The following is a 19,496-nucleotide window of genomic DNA, read 5'->3' as shown; positions in this document are numbered from 1 at the left end:
TTAGCACAGCAAGGAGCATATTCATCCCTACAGCAGGCCGCGTGTGCATGGAGCATTGTTATATCTCTGAGCATATGAGAATTTTGACTATATTATTAATCCCAACCCTTCAGCCAAAATAGAACAATTTAGGCAAGAATAATGATGAACACAGCAGTGGAAGGCGCATATTATACGTTGTTTACAATGGTAGACAGCTTTTGAAATTATCGTCCTATTTGGATGTGATAGTGCCTCACCGTTTTTGATCCGTTGTACGTACCTTTCCCTGACCCCTTTGAAAGAGAGTTACATACTTTCTTCTGGGTTGTTGATATGTAGACCTCCATTACAAGTTCCCAAGTTGCATTGTTCAACATTCCGCCCAATATTTGTTCCTTTTGCTTTTGTCGGCCTAAGTGGGAAGGGTATGCCCAGACGTGGACCCATTCTCACTGTGCCACTGGATTCAAGCTAGTCTGGCTGATGAGGGGTGATGCCCCAAAACCGGTCCCAGGATGCTCGTTTCCGGTCCAGGGAGGACCTGGCTTGGCAGTTCGGGCTGGACTGTTCATACGAGGAACAGGGTCAAGACTGATTTGCATATGGGTGGGTCCAAACTTGGGTGGTGAAGTGAGCTAAAGAACATCGATTAAACCCAGATCTGTGTGACTGGGGGTGAATGTTTGCATTGTTCAGCATTGCGTCCATCATTTGTTCCTTTGCTATCTATAAAAATAAACTAAAGTCCTAAAAACTGCCCCCTAGCCTTGAAAACTGCCCCTTTCCCGCCTGCCCGGAACCCTAAATAGTGCCTCCTAGCCCTAAAATCTGCCCATGCCCCCCCCTCCCTGAGCCCTAAAATGAGCCTCCACCCTTAAAACCTACTGCCGCCTCCCCCGACCCCAGCCCAACGTACTCAGCCCCGTCCCGGTCCTTCGTGCTGCATGCCTTCCGGTTCCTCTTCCCGCCCATCTGCCCAGACAGCTAGAACGCTGACTGCCTTAACCATGCATATGCATGTATGGTTAAGGCATATGCGTGGTTAAGGCAAGCGATTTTCAGCTTGAGGGAAAATGGCACGCGTGCTTAAGGCGTTGTTGTTAAGGCCTTTTCCCCATTCAAAAGAAACCAGAAATGACTTCAGCTTAGTCCTTAACTTTGTGTGCCGCTCTCTGTTGCCTTTCAACTAAAAGTAACATAATCCCTGATATTCAGTTGTTGTCCTGATGTGCCCCTCTTTTGTTTACTCCCCTTTAAAAGAAACTGTCAAATCAACATGTCCAAATCCCAGTCACTCATTCTCACTGTCCGGCGGGACCGTCTCCCACACCTCCAGACCCTCGCCCCATTCCAACGGGCCACACACTCCATCCAATACCTAGGCCTTACTATTACTACAATTAGGGCCAGATGTACGACCCTTTTTTGCACTTGCAAACGGGAGAGCGGCCTGTTTGAAACCACAAAAAGGGTAATGGCATGTACAAATGCTATTTTGCGAGTCACTGACTCACAACATAGAGTTTGCGACTCTCGCTATTAGGAAGGGGCGTCCCTTCTTAATAATGAGAATCACTGCCATGTACTATTGTTTTGCGACCGCATTTGCGGCCGCAAAACCCTCGCAGTTAACCACCTACTTCAAGTAGGTGGTACACCACTCGCAAACGTGAGAGTGTGTGAAAATAATTTTTAAGAGCAAAAAATGAAATTGAAAAGTTTCATTTTTCTTTTTAAGTGCATCCCATTTTCATTTGAAAGAAAACTTCTTTATTTAAAAAGCAGTCCCAGACATGGTGGCCTGGGAGATCTAGCCATTCCCAATGGGGTCCCAAATTGAGCTTGCCTCATAAATATTGATGAGGCATGCAATTTGCAGCCCCTTTGAGAATCGGTAACAGTGTCTGTGACACTGTTGTACATTGCATTTTTCAAGTCGCAAAGCCACGCAATTTGCAAGTCGCAAATTGTAAGGGTCGTACATCTGGCCCTAAGTACGTGGATGAAGGCCAACTAGCCTCATTGCCGCAGAGCAATTCTCAAAGACATTCGACGGATGTGCCGTCTCCACATTTCCTGGTTGGGTCACCTTAACGTGGTTAAGATAAATATTCTTCCTCGGCTCTTATATTTATTTTAATCTCTACCCACATCCATCCCAACAGATGATCTCAAGATGCTACAAGGGGACTTGTGCACCTTTATTTGTAAAGGAAAATGGCCTTGCATCTCCAGTGCCCTTCTTATACTTCCTAGGCACCGGGACAGCCTGGCCTGCCCCAATGTCCAGGACTATTACTGAGCTGCCCACCGCCACTTTATTTTGGAATGGGTAGTGAGGGAGAGCAGAAATCAGTGGGTACATATGGACAGATCAGTGGCGTGTACACCACTATGGTACTTGGCCTGGCTCCCAAAATATCTGTGTCCACGGAGCGTATACATCACTACCCTGATGCAAACTGTTTTGCAGGTGTGGTACAGACCTGCGCTTTGAAGGAATCTCGCCACTTTTCCCTCGCCAAATACCCCCATCTCTCGCAATCAGGATTTTACGGCCGCGCTCCTCCGAGATCCCTTTCCATCGTAGGTCAAGTGTGAATACAGAATACTGCAAGACCTCTTCCAAGGCGAATCCATAAAATCTTTTAAGCAATGCAAGACCGAGTTCCATCTCCTGGACACCGCCAGACATCAATACTTCCAGGTACGCAACTGGGTCCTACACCCTTCCAACTCTTCAGCCGCTGTACGCCCCCTCACACCTTTTGAATCCCTTGTCTGCAACTTCGAGGGCACACGTGGATTAGTGTCTAAGACATATGCAGTACTACAGCAATCCTGCCTCTTGCCTAGCTATTTCTACCAACAGACTTGGGAATCAGGCTGTGCCCAAAACATTGCAAGTAAACTGTGGGAAAACTTATGGCGCTATATCCCTAAGATTTATAGAAGTATTCCCCTGCAAGAAACGGCCTACAAGGTCATGGTCCAGTGGTGCTATTCGCCAGCCCGCTTAAACTATTTATCCGAACGGGTCACCAACCTTCTGGAGCTGTGGGTGTCAGAAGGGAGACTTTCAACACATATGGTGGACATGCCCGCCCATTGTGCTTTTCTGGTAGGAAATCCTAAGTCACATCAAAAACACTTTGGGCTATCCAATCCTGGCCAACTATAGTGCTGTTATCCTAGGGCTTTGTCCCCCAGCACTTAAAGCAATGACCCACTCAGACTGGTCCCTGACTCAACATATGAGGGGCGCAGCCAAACAACTGATTGTGCTTGCCTGGAAGTCCCCCAACACAACTCCAATAGTGTCCTGGGACATGACGCTTTGCCACACCTTAGCACTGGAACAGCTGACTCACAAACTAGCTAACACTGACAAGACATTTACACACCTTTAGCAGCCGCTTATTGATTACATTTCTAGGCTTGAACAACTGTGCTTCCAACCACCCCGACTCTGAGCTCTCCACTTATTTGATTAAGTGGATGTAAGGAATGAGGCCGTACTCTATAGACTTCTTCATCGGTTTTGGGCCATAGGGGACGCTTCCGCCTTTGGGATAGACCCCTATATTTAAGACCCCCACCCTTTCCCTTCCCCACAGTGCTGCCTCTCCTGCACCCTTATTCCATGACTTGCTCCTCCAATTCTCCTTCCTGTCCTTTGCCTCTCCTATAGACTACAATGTCCGATTAATTTCCCCCTAGAAGTGGAGGCTCGTTGTCCCCTCCAACCCCCTCACTCCAGTACCCTCTTCCCCTTGGGTTCACTTGCTTTCCTCATAAGCACGAGACGGCTTCAGAGACATCCCCATTGCTGCCCTTGAGAGGGAAATTCTCTTCAGAGGACAACATCTCACTAACCTCTTCTTAGTCTCTCAGGCAATGCAAATCCACACACAATATGCATTTTGCTTCAAAGACCCCTATTGTTGCTTCAGTATAATGCTGTTGATTCTTATGCTGAATATTTCTTTGTGCAGCTATTCTTGCTTTGGGTTTTCTGTTTGATCTGCGTTGACTGCAATGTGAATCCTTGAAAGTAGTTTTCATCTTATTGTAATTCTTTTTGGAGAACTCACTAAAACAGATTTTGAGTTAAAAAAGAAACTGTCAATGAATTTAGTTAGCATCTCTCAGTCTATCTCTGTGGTATCATGTCATTACACCTGGTATTTCACTTCCTGTAACTTCCAACGACCCGGCACTCTCACATATCATTTCCCATCCACTTTTTCTCCACTCCCACCCCCCTCTTCTTTTTGACGCCATCTTTATTGGGTCCCATTACACTACAAAGTGTGGCTGAATGGTTTTTGTAAGCCACTCTCCGTTCATTTTGGAGTTACTTATTCACTTTATATTTTTTATTACGATTTAGGATTCCTATTTAGTACAGACTTTTGTTTTTCACTCCAATGCATAGTGCTCTGCTGACCCTGGGTCCTGTTTTTTTCTAAACAAGGGCCTATGTCTGTATTCTTGAGATAACCTGCTTACTCTTAGCTTTGCCAGAATTATCTGATGTCATGGATGTTAGATGCATCCTTTAAAAGAAAGCAAATCCTTCAGTGTATTATTGAATTCCTGCTAAATGTGAAGAAATGCACAGCCCCAACAAAGCTACAACCCTTCTGGGAGGAGGGCCAAAGAGGAAGATCGGTATGATTAGGAGCATCTGGTTGGCTTTTGAAATGCTGGATGCTCCTCCATAATGGAATCTTCCACTGGTTTACTGCAAATCCTACTAAAGTCTTGCCTTGCCTCTCCTAGCCTTAATTTCTGCTTTTGGAGTTTCTCCTTCATTGGAGTTATGTAGGTATGTAGAGTGGCCTTAACTATGCAATTCATCTCCAAGTGGACCAAGGGGAGCACTGAATAGCATGGCCACCTAGATATTTACAAGGGCTTTCTGACTTCAGTAGCACAACTTTGAAATTAGAGTGAAGATGAGTCTAAAAATTGCTTCAGGTGGCACAACCTGTGTATTAGCTGATGGCTTAGATATGCATTTGTCTAATTTGTTTTGTCATCTTTGTTACAGCTTTGAGCAGCTTTGCATTAACTTGGCGAATGAGCACCTTCAACAGTTCTTTGTCCGACATGTCTTCAGGCTGGAGCAGGAAGAATATAAGGCTGAGGACATCTCCTGGAAGCACATTGACTTTGTAGATAATCAGCGTGCTTTGGAGGTGATAGCTTTGAGACCTATGAACCTCATCTCCCTTATTGATGAAGAAAGCAAGTTTCCAAAGGTGAGACCTGAAACCACCCGCTCTCATGTGTACAGCCTCTTGGAAATCTTCATCACAATGGGTATTGCAATCACCAATTAGGAAGTCTGTAGATTAAAATTACCAGCTGAAAATGAATGTATGCTGATATACCCAGGATCTGTCATCACCCATTCCTTTATTTTACTTACCATGGACGTGGATGACAATCTAAATAATGAGCACGACACAAGAAAATGTCCCAAACTAATGTATCAGACTTTATTACTTCTTAACTCTGAATATTATCCCATAGGTAGGTCAGATGTTCATTTTATACGGTGTCCAGTGAAAATAACCCTCAAAATCAAATCAGTTACTTGAATACCTATTTTCCTGGTGCATGCACTCAGCCTCATGTTCTGTGTGTATGGACAATGTCCTGAGGAGACCTATTATTTGGACAACTCTTCAAGGAGTATGCTTACACTCCACTATTTTCTGCATGTTTTGAATACCTCAGAATTCACTGAATATTGGAATTTGAGAATCATCGTATTCAGGAATTAGATTTACTATCACCTATGTAAGTCTTTGGTGGAAAGCTGGGCTTTGCTAAGTGCCCATTAGTAAGAACCCACTATTCATTGCATGGAAAGTTCAGGTATGTACATTCCTCCAGGGTGTGAATCAATCAATCAAGCAATCAATCACTGCATTTGTAAAGCGCGCTACATACCCAAGAGGGTCACAAGGCGCTAAGAAATCGGGCCCTATGGAAGCTGGGCAGGCCATTAATTCTTCATATTGTCAGCCCTTCCTTACCCACTAAGCCAGTCCTCATCCTCTCAGGCCAATTGCAAAATTGCTAAACTATCCAATCCCAAATGGCCTCTGTAACTACAGGGGTAGCTGGCCTGGCTCGTCCACTTTGATGTTTGGCCCTTCTAAATTCACACTGCGACAGGCAGGGCAGCTACTTCAAGAGGCTAAACTTTTAAATAAAATGTTTAGCCCACGTTGTAAACAGTGGTTGCTTTAGAATAGGTTCAGCATGCTTGATTGAGCTGCTCTGCGCTATGAAACTAGAATTTGCAAAGGAGCACACTTTTTAAATTTCTTTGAGCGTGACTAAAGGACCAGTAAAACTACTCCTGAATGGTTATCTACCAAACTGAAGGTGAGATAAGGAATTGGCACATGGAACGTAAAAAACTTTCTCTTTTTACAGTGTCCCTCCTATTCAAACAACACGTTTTATTTCAAAACATTTTCTACTTAAATCTCCTAAGTGTATTGCTCAATCTTAAATGTTTTTCCCTGGGCCCATCAGATTCTAGTATCCTCCCTTCCCAGGGCCCTTCCATTTCTGTACATTTACCCTAGCCCCTTTTAGTTTTTTCCAGCACATTGAAGTGGTATTTGCGGTAGATGAGCAAACAATATGACTTATTATTGCTAAACCGATGACTGAGAGAGGGGCACTGACTCTATGGCACTGACACTAAGGTACTGGACCACAGGCACTGGAACACTGAAAGAGATATCAGAACACTGACAGTGATACTTTTGTAGGATCTATGTCAGATCGAGATAGGGCCTTCAAAATGGCTTCCACCAATCCAGGCCTGGAGACCAATAGAGCAATGAGGTTTGTTTTTGGTGTTGTGCACATCTTATTCAAAACTCCTCACAGATTTGCGTTTAAAATGTATAAATTGAAAGAACTGTAAAGGAAGGGGAAAACGTTTAACTAGAGTGAATTGTTTGTTTAGAAATTAACTGGGTCAAAACGGGAAATAGGTTAAGGCAAAGTGCTTAAGGCTTTGGACCCCAGTGAGGTTTCCTATATCACAGTGATTCTGAGTGGTTATTGTTTGTGTGTGGTGTTCTCCCCAAAAATTGAAGATGATTACACTGAAGGTTTTTTTATCCCGGACCTTGAATCCAACTGAGTAATTATATTCCATCATTTAAAAATAATTGTTAGTATGCTGCTAGGGCTATTGAAAATTTAAAATTATTTGTTTAGTGTAGAAAGGTTATTTTGATGACTGGCCATAAATTGTCTGTGTGCATTTTGAGTGGTCAATACTTTAACAACCACGCAACAAGGATTGATAGATTAACTTCCAAGTTATTACACTATCAGTTTGAGGTAATGTGTATCCCTGGCGCAATAACATCAGAGCTGACTACTTATCCAGGGCTTCCATGAAAGGTGAGGGTAATGATTGTTCTGGATCAAACAAAGATGAAGCATGCTGTGTCACAGTGGTTGATGGTTCCGTATTGAGTGGTGTATCTGGAAAAGAATGGGTAGAAGCTGTGGCAGAGGATGGAGACTCCCAGTCAGATTGTAGGTATGTATCTCAGGAATGGCCTAAGGAGAGGCTTTTTTTCTGTAAAAATCCAGAGTTCTGTAAAGGTTGCTCATGAGCTGTTGTTTTGACGGTGAATCAGTGCTTTTCAGGGGTGATAAATTAATTCTTCCATAATGACTGAAAAAGTAGATTGTAGTGCTAGGACATGTGGGACATTTGGGACAAGCACTGATCGAAATCAGTGGTGGGCGGACTTTTTGTGGCCCTATATGGAAATGGAGTCAATGATTGAAGGACGTGTAAGAGACTGGGGGGCTTATTCACAAACTGCATTTTGTTGTACATTTTTCATACTACATTAATACTCTAAATGAACTACAAAATGGTATTCACAAACCTCGAGCAGAGTTTACTCCTCCGCCACTCTTATCTTTTTCTATACAGAGGGCTCTGCCCCGACTCCGGAGTCTCCACACACATACGTATACATTTTAGTAGTAAATGTGGGAGGCATGGGGGACGAGGATGGAAAATGGGGAATGCTTTCTACTAAAGGTGAAGGGAATAGGCAGGAGTGAGGAGGAGTTAAGGGAAGGATAAGTAGGGCTTTAGGAAAGGGTATGTTCCCACCCACAGACGTGCAGACCCATTGACAAACTGCCCTTCTAAAGTTACTATAGAAAGAAAGGGGTCCAAAAGGGTAGTAAATTACTCTAGCTCAGAGCTGAAGTAAGTCTAGCACCACACATGGTCAACCATTTGTTCTGCAAAACCCTTCCTTAGAAATCAGTGTAATTAGGGACTTAAAATAAAACCCCATAGGAAATAAAGGTAAATGAAATTCAATTATTTGAAATAGTTAAAAATATAAATAAATATAATTTAATGTAAAATAAAGAAAATAGTAAATTTTTTATTTAATTGTAAAATATTGTAATCTGCGTTTCATCATTAATGGAACAACACATTTTATTATATATGATTAAATGGCTTTCCATTAATTCTACACATTACTTTTAATAATTATTAATGGATAATAAAAATATTTCTTTTTACATTTGGTGGGAATTTATATTTTAATTTAAACTTGAGAAGAAGAATTTTAATTTACTATATTTACATAATAAAAGATTTATTTCAGAATGAAGTAAATTGTGCTGTACAGTGAACCAATAAACAATTAAAATAAATGTACATTAATATTTTACATAAAAATATTTTAGCAACTTTTTCCAAGTTTAATAAACTTTTGTTACCTTTCCCATTATCCCCGTATGGTAAAGTATAAGGAAAGGTTCCCTAAACGTTATCGTAGGAAGATATCAACCCCAGTGGTGGCAATCTCTCCATGATAAAGCATAAGGAAAAGTAATAAATGTTATTAAACTTGGAAAGAGTTTGTAAAATATTTTTATGTTGTAAGTACTAACATTATTAAGACGGACCGCAGTGGTGGTGCTCCCAGCCCAACGTCTTACCCCAGACACATTTAAATCTAATCCTGAATTCTGAGCAGCCGTTTTAAACCCAATCTGTAAAGAAATAACAGAACAAGATATGTGACATAGGGCAATAAATCAAACCATTTACAAAGGGGAAAACAATTCTAACCCAGCCAGTTACCAGCCAATTTATCTTAACGAAGAAGAGGCAAAATACTTTGCGGGGTTCTTATTGAAGGACTTGGAGTCATGGCTAAATGAGCAGCAGATAGTACCACCATACCAGACAGGTTAAGAGAAGGGATCGGAACGTCAACAAACCACCTGGCATTTTCAATCCATATGAACAGAAAAAACACAGCCAAATATTTGCTATATTTCGGCTTTGTGGACCTCAAAGCAGCTTTTGATTCAGTACCAAGGAGCAATGTATGGCAAAAACTAGTTTAAAGGAACATGCCACCCACTCTGCTTAGGAGTATTATACACCCACTCTGCTTAGGAGTATTATGTTATTATGCACCAGCCCTTAGCTGTATGATAAATTTAGGGACGGAACAACAGTCATGCATAAAATCTATACCAGGTCAGGATTAAATGAAGGCTGTGTATTGGTGCGATTATTATTCTTCACCTTTACAGCAATCTTATCATCGGATTTGGAGAAGGTTAATGCATATCCACCTAAGCTTGACGGTCTCCCGATCACATACCTTCTCTACTCGGACGATGCCCTTCTAATATCCAGGACCAGGATCGGGCTTCAACGACTTTTAAACAAGAGGCATACAAATGTTGCAATAAAATGGGCTAACTATTAACCTGCCCAAAACTAAAATCAGGGTTGTGGGCAAAAAGATCAAGAAGCCCAGACTTGGCACTTGAATGATTCACAAGTCAAACAAGTATTGGCAAAGCCAATAGGTCTCGCCTATGCAAGAGCTATTGGTTTTTGCCAATATGTTCTAGCAATGTTGTACACCTGAGTGGCTGCTGTTCAGCATGTCTAAAAATGTGTGGGGTAAAGGAGAGTGGCGTGTAGTGTAGTGTTGTAAAGTGAAGTAGAGTGGAGTGTTATGGAGTGGCATGGAGTGGTGTACATTAGAGTTGAACGGCGTGGAGAGGAGTGAGGTGGAATGTCATGGAGTAGCATACAGTGTTGTGGAGTGTCGTGGATGGAGTAGAATGTTGTAGAGTGAAAGGGTGTAGAACTGAGTGGTGTTGAGGGGAGTACAGTGTCAAAGTTTAATAGAGTGTCATAGAGTGGAGTGTCATAGAATGTCATGGAATGGTGTTGAGCAGAGTGGAGTAGCACAGAAGGGGGTTGCGTAGAGTGGAGTAGATTGTTGTAAAGTAGAGTGGTGTAGAGCGGAGTAGATTGTCATAGAGTGGAGTGGCACAGAGGGGAGTGGAGTAGTGTGTCATAGAATAGAGTGGAGTCAAGTGCCATGGACCGGCATAGAGGGAGTTGCGTAGAGCATCATAGAGTGGAGTAGTGTCGTAGAATGTCATAGAGTGGAGTGGCATAGAGTGGAGTAGAGTTTCAGTGGATCAGAGTTTAATGGAGTAGAGCATCATAGAGTGGCATATCGTGGAGTTTCATAGTGTTGTAGAGTAGAGTGGCTTAGACTGAAGTGGTGTAAGGTACAGTGGTTCAGAGTATACTGGCGTTGAGTGCAGTGGCGTAGAGTGCACTGGTATTGAGTAAAGCCGTGTAGAGTGCATTGGCATAGAGTTCAGTAACAGAATAGCGTAGAGTGCAGTGGCATAAAGTAGTGCAGAGTAAATTGCAGTGGCATAGAGAGGAGTGGCGCAAAGTGAAGTAGAGTGGCGTATATTGAAGTGGAGTAAAGTGAAGTGGCATAGAGTCGAGTGGAGCAGGGTAGAGTGGAGTAGTGCAGGGTAGAATGCAGAGGTGTAGAATGGAGTGACATAGAGTGCAGTGGCATAGAGTGGAGTGGCGTACAGTTATGTGGCATAGATTGCAGTAGAGTAGAGTGGTGTAGAGTAGAGTGCAGTGGTATAGAGTTCAATCGCATAGAGTGCAGTCATGCTGAGTAGAGTGTCAGAGTGCAGGGTCATAGAGTGATGCAGAGTAGAGTGGTACAGAGAGCAGGGACATAGAGTACAGTGGTACAGAATAGAATAGAGCAGTGTACAGTGCAGTTGTGTAGAGAGCAGTGACCTAGAGTACAATGGTGTAGAGTGATGTAGTGTGCAGAGGCGTAGAGTGCAGTGAGTAGAATGTTGTAGAGTATAGTGACGTAAAGTGCAGTTGTACACAGGAGTTGGTATAGGTCCAGTGGCTCAGGGTATATTCGTTTTGAGTAAAGTGGTATAGAAGAGTGCATTGGCGTAGAGTGTAGTGGTTTAGAGAACAGTGGCATAGTTTCGACTGCAGAGGCGTAGAGTGCAGTGGCATAGAGTGCAGTGGTGCAGGCTAGAGTATAGTGGTGCAGGGTAGAGCGCAGTGGCATAGAGTAGAGTGGTGTAGAGCAGAGTGGTGCTGTGTTGGTTGCAGGGGCGTAGAGTAAAGAGGTGCAAGGTAGAGTGGAGAGGTGCAGGGTAGAGTGGAGTGGTATAGAGTAGTGGCATAGAGTGCATTGGTGTACATTGCAGTGCTGCAGAGTGGAGTGGCGTAGAGTTGAGTGGTGCAGAGTGACCTAGAGTGGAGTGGTGTAGAGTGCAGTGCTGAAGAGTGCAGTGGTGCATAGTAGAATGGGGTACTGTGAACTGGCAAAGAGTTGAGTGGTACACGAAAAGCAGAGAGGGGCTCCACTTACCCAAAGGGACAGGGCACCACCTTAGACACTTAGTCAAGTTTAAAATTCCAGTTGGATTTGTGTATCACGACTCAAGCATACTTCACTCTTCAATTTCAACCTCATTCCATATTATACATTCACCCCTGATCACATTAAGGTTCAACACCACACCTATGTATTTTTCATGTAAAAAGAGAAGTGTTCCTTTATTCATATATCCAATCTCATCTGAGGGCCAATAAATAAAAAAATATGTGTATATTATAATAAGAATCCAATAGTGCAATGCCAAAGTCACAATAGTTAATCTACATAAAACATTTAAAAATTCATCATTGTGTACTCCTTTCTGACAGAGAGGAGGGTACTATATTCTAAGAGACAAGATAAATAATTATACAAACATTTAGACATAGACAAGGAGAATACAGTAGACAGTCACATATGTCTTTACAGTTACCAATCTTTCTGGATCATTGTTTATGTCACAGAGTATCACAAGTTCATTAATATCTACTGTGTCCTTCAATGTCTTCTAGATTTGGTGTTAATTGTGCATCAATGCGTTTCAGTGGTTATCCCGTGTTCAAGGCCACCTTCTTTACGACAAGTAATTTTCTCCCATAGTTCTAATTTAAAACTGATTTACCTATATATAATAATATATATAAAACAAATGAACCTAATATATTCCTCCAACCAAGAATGCATTACTATTGTTTTTTAAAGGAAGGCATTTCTTTGCTACACATTTCATTTTTACTTCTGTTTTTTCTACTCCGCCCTAATGTCCAAACTTCATGTCTCGGGGTTACCATATATTTCAACATCTATATCCACAACCATTTATTCCTAACTTTATACTTGCATTCGATTCACCAATCATACGTTTCTTAATTGAAAAATGAGGGTAGTGATAGCGGCAAAACATTGTCAGAGATATAATGGAGCTAATAAAGTCTACCAATGGTTTTTACACCTCAAATTTCAATATAAGTTATAATCTCATCAAGAAGCACTCACTTATAAATTGTTGAGCTACACATGCAATCTTGTCATGCTTTCTTGTATTCACATGTTGTCCCCACAACAATGGGATCCAAACGGATGTCTAAAATAGAGGAAGATTTGGGATAAATCATTTTCATTATATGTTATATATTATATTTCTTCGATTATGCATATATTTCCCCATTGGTTTCATGCCTTTTAATTATCCGTAATGTAGAAACAAAACCAGGTTCTTCATCAACAGTTTCAGTTCAAGTAGTATTGATCCTTTTTATCTCCTTTGCTTCCGTAACTTTATCATAGAAACTAGGCTTTTCGGTTATATGTACATGTATCTATCGGTTGTAGGAAAGTATATTAAGAGATATTTCCCTATTTCTCAAAACTATTTCAGAGACACCCATTTTCATGTTTGTACCAGTTAGTGCTCGGTTGCAACTGTAGGCCTCCTCTTCCTACTTATCTCAATTTAAAAAAAACCTAATGGCATAAAGAAGACATATGTTACCTCTCTGACTATTATCCCCTTGTAGATAACTGATTTAAACAGTTTTTTTTATCTGCAACCGCTTCACAAAGACCTTTTTGTTACTGTTCTTACCTTTCAATTTATCGGGACGTGTCTGTCATCCTCTTCCTGGCCTCATCTTTGGGATCAAAGACCGCCATGGCATCCCAATGATAAATACTTGAATTTCCCGGGGCAAAGGTTACAGATACAAGCCTGGTTTCATTTAGTTACCGGCGTCACCATCTTGGGCTTGTTTGCTTCCCCACGGTAAATACACATAAATATATATATATATATATATATATATATATATATATATATATATATATATATATATATATATTAACCTTCTTGTTCTTGTTTGTGTCAATTTTGTATGTGTATTTTATATATAAGTCTCCTAAAAACTCTACATTTGTTTAATACCTATTTGAGGAACTAATTAAAAACACCAGTCCCAGGGATATCTCTGAATACATAGTTTTTTTTCTTTTGCTAATTCTCTATTACTCTTTTTTACTTTTTCTCTTAAAACATTAGGGGTATATGAATATCCTTCTACATTAATCTGGATGGTTTTAAAGCTCATTCACTCATGTGTCCATGCCATGTACACATTCATCCCTATGCCTGTTTCTATATGTGCACATGCATGCAACCATATATTCTAAAGACTATTCATTCAGTCAACTATTTAATCTTTTATCATTGATTTTCCCAATTTAAAATGGGATGTATACATCTTGTCATGTGAGGTGGTCAGGAGTGCCTCAACTATCGCCTTTTCTACAATATAAGATCTAATAAAATAAAGTAGTCGACTACCCTATTCAGGGATTTAGGCTCGCATTGCTATCTGTTCATACTCACTCTATCTAATAAGTTTCTCCCATTCCTCCCTCAGATACAGTTCTTTCCGTATTGTATTGAGTCTGGAAATATACCATTCTTCTCTCAATTTAAGTTTCTCATTTACACTGTCTCCTCTTCTGTTTACAGTTATCTTCTCTAGTATGAACCATTTAAAGTCCAGGTGTCTGTGTTCTTTTTTAGAAAAAGGATCAACCAGTGGGGTGTTTAGATTTAAAGTTCTAATGGCAGATTTATGCTCTTGTGCTCTCATTTTCAGTTCTCTGCTTGTTTCTCCTACTCACCCTAATCCACAGGGGCATATAAGAAATTATACCACATTCTTACTCTTACAATTATTAAGAGTACTAGTTTTTATTCTCACTCCATTATGTTCTATTCCTTCACAGATTGGGCATTGTTCACAGATATTACAATTGCTTTTTTATTATCTAGAGTAGACTGATGGCTAGGTTTGTCATCCCTATACGTTTGAACCAAATGGTTTGTAAGATTCTTATTGCGTTTAAAAGCAAACAATGGCTTCTCCAACTGAACATTATCTTTGTCATTCAGAATTCCCCAATTTCTATTGATGACATTTTTTATTCGGTTACTGATTTCCGAGAACTGACTTACGAATACTATTTTAGTGATCGCTTTCTTTTCATTAGTTCTATCAAGCATCGCATCTCTGTTATAAAATCTGACACGTTTGAATGAATGTGTAATACGTTTCTTGGGGTAACCTCTATCCCAATATTCCTGTATTAGAACATCTGCATGTTTATAAAAATCATCCAATGTGGAACAGTTTCTCCGTAAGCTATTTGGTAATCGCAAATTCAGATGTTGATGCATGTGCCCCATTGTCTCTTTGTGACGTGAGGTGAAAGCTTGAATAATGGAGTAGGGAGATTTTTTTTTGTCAGTTGCTTTAGTATAGTATATATATTCTAGAAGAGTTCTTAATTTGTCTCACCCTGGGAGATAAAAAATATAATTCTCCAGTATTGGGGTGTCGTTCATAGATTCACCTGCTTGAATATTCCCCGTCGTCAAAGTGGGTGTCCCACGGTACTTAACATAGCAATGTAGCAATAACACAGCCATAGATAGGTAAGAAAAACCATAGAGTAGCATTGAATCATAGAGCTTTTAGATAGAAAAAACGTGTCACTTTTATAACATATTACAGTCATTGTGAATAGTCCAAACTGCAGCCAATCAGGCGTTAGCACCCTCCAGAATGTTCTCCTCAGAGGCTCAGGCCCTCAGATTTTCTACCGCACGTCATGTGAAGGGAGTCTCCCTGAGCTCTGCTCAGTTTTTTCTCAATTTTCTTCTCAAAGAACAACTTTTTGTCATGTCTACAACCAAGAAGTCCCTCTTCAGACCTTGTGGGACATGTGGAAAACAGCGACTTCATTCTGAGGACCCTCATAAGAAGTGCATTATTGCCTCTACCCTGAACACCAGGTAAAGGATTGTAAAATCTGCAGGACTTTCTCTCAAAGGACCCTTAAGGACAGGGATGGGTGTCTCCTTCTGTGGCTACAGAAGTTGAAGACTATGGTTAACCCCTTATCAGATGTGGAGAGTGCTTCCTCAGTCCGGACTACTTCATCTTTGAAGAGAGCCAGTGAGTCGGAGAAGTTTTCTCCTAAGACTAAGGTGGCGAAGAAACATCATGTTGTTGAGTCCACTGACCGGCCTTCAACTTCAAAAGGGGTGTCTCCTGCCCCTCAGAGTCTATCTACAACATCTACGCCCCCGAGATCTGACTCTCAGGCGTCCAAGACTCTATCTGAGCAGTTTTTGCCTAAAAAACTGGTTATCTCGTCAACGAGTTTGTCGTCGCTTCCTCCGTCGACGAGGACTGCTGTCGTCGCTTCTACGATGACGACTTTAACTTCTTCGTCTATGATGCCGGCTATGATTCTGTCGTCAGCGACATCACCGTCGACGTTGGTGTCAGTGAATGGGAGGCTTCTGTCGTCTACGGTGCCTTTGACATCGTTGACGGCGTCTAACAAGCAGAAGAAGCATTCTTCGACACGCACTTCTTCGTCGACGAAAGGGTCAGCTTCATCGACGATGGCGTTGACGGCGATGGCTTCGTTGTCGACGGTGGCTTTGTCGACGGTGGCTTCGTCGACGGTGGCTTCATCGGCGGTGGCTTTGTCGGCGGTGGCTTTGTCGGCGGTGGCTTCGTTGGCGGTGGCTTCGTCGACGGTTGCTTCGTCGGCGGCGGCTTCGTCGACGGTGGCTCAACAGCGACGGCAACTTCTCTCGTCGACGGCGACAGCGTCGATGACTGCATCCATGGATCTGGTTCCTTTGAAGTCTTCAGGTTCTTTGCTTCAACTGCGACGGTGAATCGGAGGAGGATGACACATTTAGGGCTGCTGGCAGTCCCTCTGAGCTTCTAATTAAATGTCAGGATTAGGATGACGACCAGGGGTATGAGGACTTTTCAGGTCGTGCCAACCAGCCTGCACCAGATCTTCCTATGGCGCAGATGCCTATGTCCCTTATTTCCAACCTTCAATTCATGCTGGATGACTATTACAGACCTTTTCCAAACTTGGTCCAGGCTTCTCCAGCACCACAAGCTCCTCTTCCACCTCCGCTTCCTACAGAACCGTTTTCTACGCCTTCTACTTCGGCGTCCAGGTTACCACACCAAGACGCTCCTCATTTCATTGAGGAGGATGATGATGATGCTGATGTTGATGACAGAGAGGAGGGTGAGCTGGATGATAGATCCCTGTTCAAGGAATGGGACAATTATCAGTTTCAAATACCTTCCCCCACCGCTCCACATCCTCTTGATTCTCCACCGGTGGACATAGGTAGATTTCATGTCCTCATGGAAAGGGCAGCAAAGAGATTTCAGCTCCCGATGGTCACTAGAGAGGAGGAGTGTTTCTTGTATGACTTCAAGGATCAGCCACAGAAACAAGTGCGTGCCTAGCCCATCATCGATTTTATTTGGCAAGAGGGTCTCAAGCTCATGCAACACACTAATTCCATTCCTGCTGTCCTGCCACGGCTAGATAAAAAATACAAGGCCCCAGAAAATTCGTCTGCTTATCTTATTGCACAGCCGAAACCTGATTCCATTATTACTCAGGCAGCACAACGTCGTGCCAGGAATCCCTTGTCTCCAGTATCGGCTCCTCCGGATCGTGAGGGGAGGCGCCCTGACGCCATTGGTAAAAAATTCTCCACTATGGCGGCAATTATGGTCCGAGCGGCCAATTCTCTAGCTATCCTCGGCCGTTATGACCGACAAATGTGGTCAGACATTGCTCCCCTTGTAGATTTACTACCAAAACCTTATAAAGCAGAAGCGCTGAAGATTCTTCAAGAAGGGGAAAGGATTTCCTCGGAGATTATTGATTGTGCTGTTGACGTGTCTTCTACTGGTTTCTGGCAACTGGCGGGTGCTGCTGTCCTCCGGCGGCAGGGCTGGTTAAAAGCCACTTCTTTCCGTCAAGAGGTGCAGACGAAAATATTGGACACGCCTTATGACGGTGAATCATTGTTTGGCCAACACATCGATGATGCCCTTCAGACGATCAAGAAGGACACCGACACTGCTCGTGCTCTCGGCACACTTCAATTTAAAAAACAGCCCTTTCGGGGTGCGAGAGGTTGTGGCTCCTCCTCTTCCTTTCGGGGAGGTTCCAATCAATTTCAGCAATACAATTCTTTTCAAGGCCAACAACGTTACTCCTCCCAGAATCAACAGTCGTACAGACAACCGCCAGCCGCATCTTACAGACAGTACAGAGGTAAATCCTATTATAGAGGAAGGGATTCCTCCAGGAAACAATTACTTTTTCCATCTGCCATCCTTGATGCCTCCCACCCTCGCAAAGGTTTGAGGTCGAATCTCTTGCTTCTACTCCAAATGGTCACTGATTAATACCGATCAATGGGTTCTAGATATTGTGCGCAGGGGGCACGTTCTAGAGTTTGTAAAGATCCCTCCCAATTCTCCACCCAGAGGTCCTCCTCCTGCCCATGTGAAGGAACTTTTAGGTCAAATAAAAATCTTATTGAGAAAAGGCGCGATCGAAGTGGTTCCGAACTTACAAAGGGGCAGAGGATTCTATTTGAGGTTCTTCCTTATACAGAAAAAGTCGGGAGAATGGCGCCCTATTCTGGACCCACGCGCCCTAAACAAATGCATCAAGATGCAAACATTCCGCATGTTGTCTCTTCAGGAGGTCCTTCCTTTACTGTCCCAAGGAGAGTACATGACCACACTGGACCTTCAAGACGCTTATTTTCATGTTCCTATTCTGCCCAGACACAGAAAATTCCTCAGATTCAGAGAGGCCCGGAGAGATTTCCAATTCAAAGTCCTTTCATTCGGCCTTCGTTCTGCACCCCGAGTGTTTACCAAAGTCCTCGCACCGGTGGCAGCTTATCTTCGTCTACAAGGTGTACACATTTTTCCTTATCTCGACAACTGCCTTCTAAAGGCACGGTCGTTCGAACTGGCATCCCGACACACTCTGCTTTGCAGGTCCCTCTTCCAGTCTCTGGGCATTACGTTCAACATGGACAAGTCTCAATTTGTCCCCACTCAACTCAGGACGTTTTTGGGGGCCATCCTGGACACCAAACTGGCAAAGGCCTTTGTGTCACACGAAAGACGTCAACGACTTTGCAACCTAGCGGTCTCCCTCCGGTTAAAAATGTCTGTTTCTGTTCGGCAGTTGAAGTCCTTTCTAGGGATGTTGTCCTTTTGCATTCCCCTAGTCTTTCACTGCCGCCTGAAAATGAGACCCATCCAGGAGGAACTTGACAAGCAATGGGCTCAAGACTCAGCATCCTTCAACGATATGATCAAGGTCACATCTCGGATGCAAACGGCTCTGTTCTGGTGGACTCTCGAAACAAACGTCTCTTCCGTCATCCATTTCTTGTGGACACTCCAAGTTTCACTCTCACAACGGACGCATCTCTCGAAGGGTGAGGAGCACACCTTCAGGACCTTACAGTAATAGGACGGTTGGATGCCCACCAAAGGACCTGGCACATTAATCTTCTAGAGTTACTTGCCATTTTTCTGGCGCTAAAGGCTTTTCACGCCATCATCCATGGAGCTTCGGTGTTCATCCGGACGGACAACACAACATGCATGCACTATATAAACAAACAGGGGGGCACACAATCCATCTTGCTATCTCTTCAAGCTCAATAAATCTGGGATTGGGCAATCCAGCATCAAATCACTCTGATGGCAGTGCATGTTCCGGCAGCGTCCAACATTCTAGCAGACTCTCTAAGCAGGTCAACCTCGTCCACTCACGAGTGGGAGTTGCATCAACCCACACTGGATCGCATCTTTCGGTTATGGGGCTCCCGAA

At 42.8% G+C, this 19,496-nt stretch overlaps 1 protein-coding gene across 2 annotated transcripts in view; it reads left to right on the top strand.

The window, feature by feature from the left end:
• The window catches only part of LOC146785536 (unconventional myosin-VIIb-like), a 961,158-nt gene that overhangs the window by 403,082 nt on the left and 538,580 nt on the right, over window positions 1-19,496 (top strand). For both annotated transcript variants that reach the window (XM_085634664.1, XM_085634663.1), the window contains exon 13: window positions 5,039-5,249. In XM_085634664.1, coding sequence (XP_085490790.1) covers window positions 5,039-5,249 — 211 coding nt within the window. The remainder of the gene's footprint in view (window positions 1-5,038; window positions 5,250-19,496) is intronic.

The sequence above is a fragment of the Triturus cristatus genome, chromosome 11 (genome assembly GCF_964204655.1).
Source record: "Triturus cristatus chromosome 11, aTriCri1.1, whole genome shotgun sequence".
NCBI lineage: Eukaryota > Metazoa > Chordata > Amphibia > Caudata > Salamandridae > Triturus > Triturus cristatus.
Note: the sequence above shows the minus strand (reverse complement) of the source record. Positions and strands in the feature narration are given on the sequence as shown.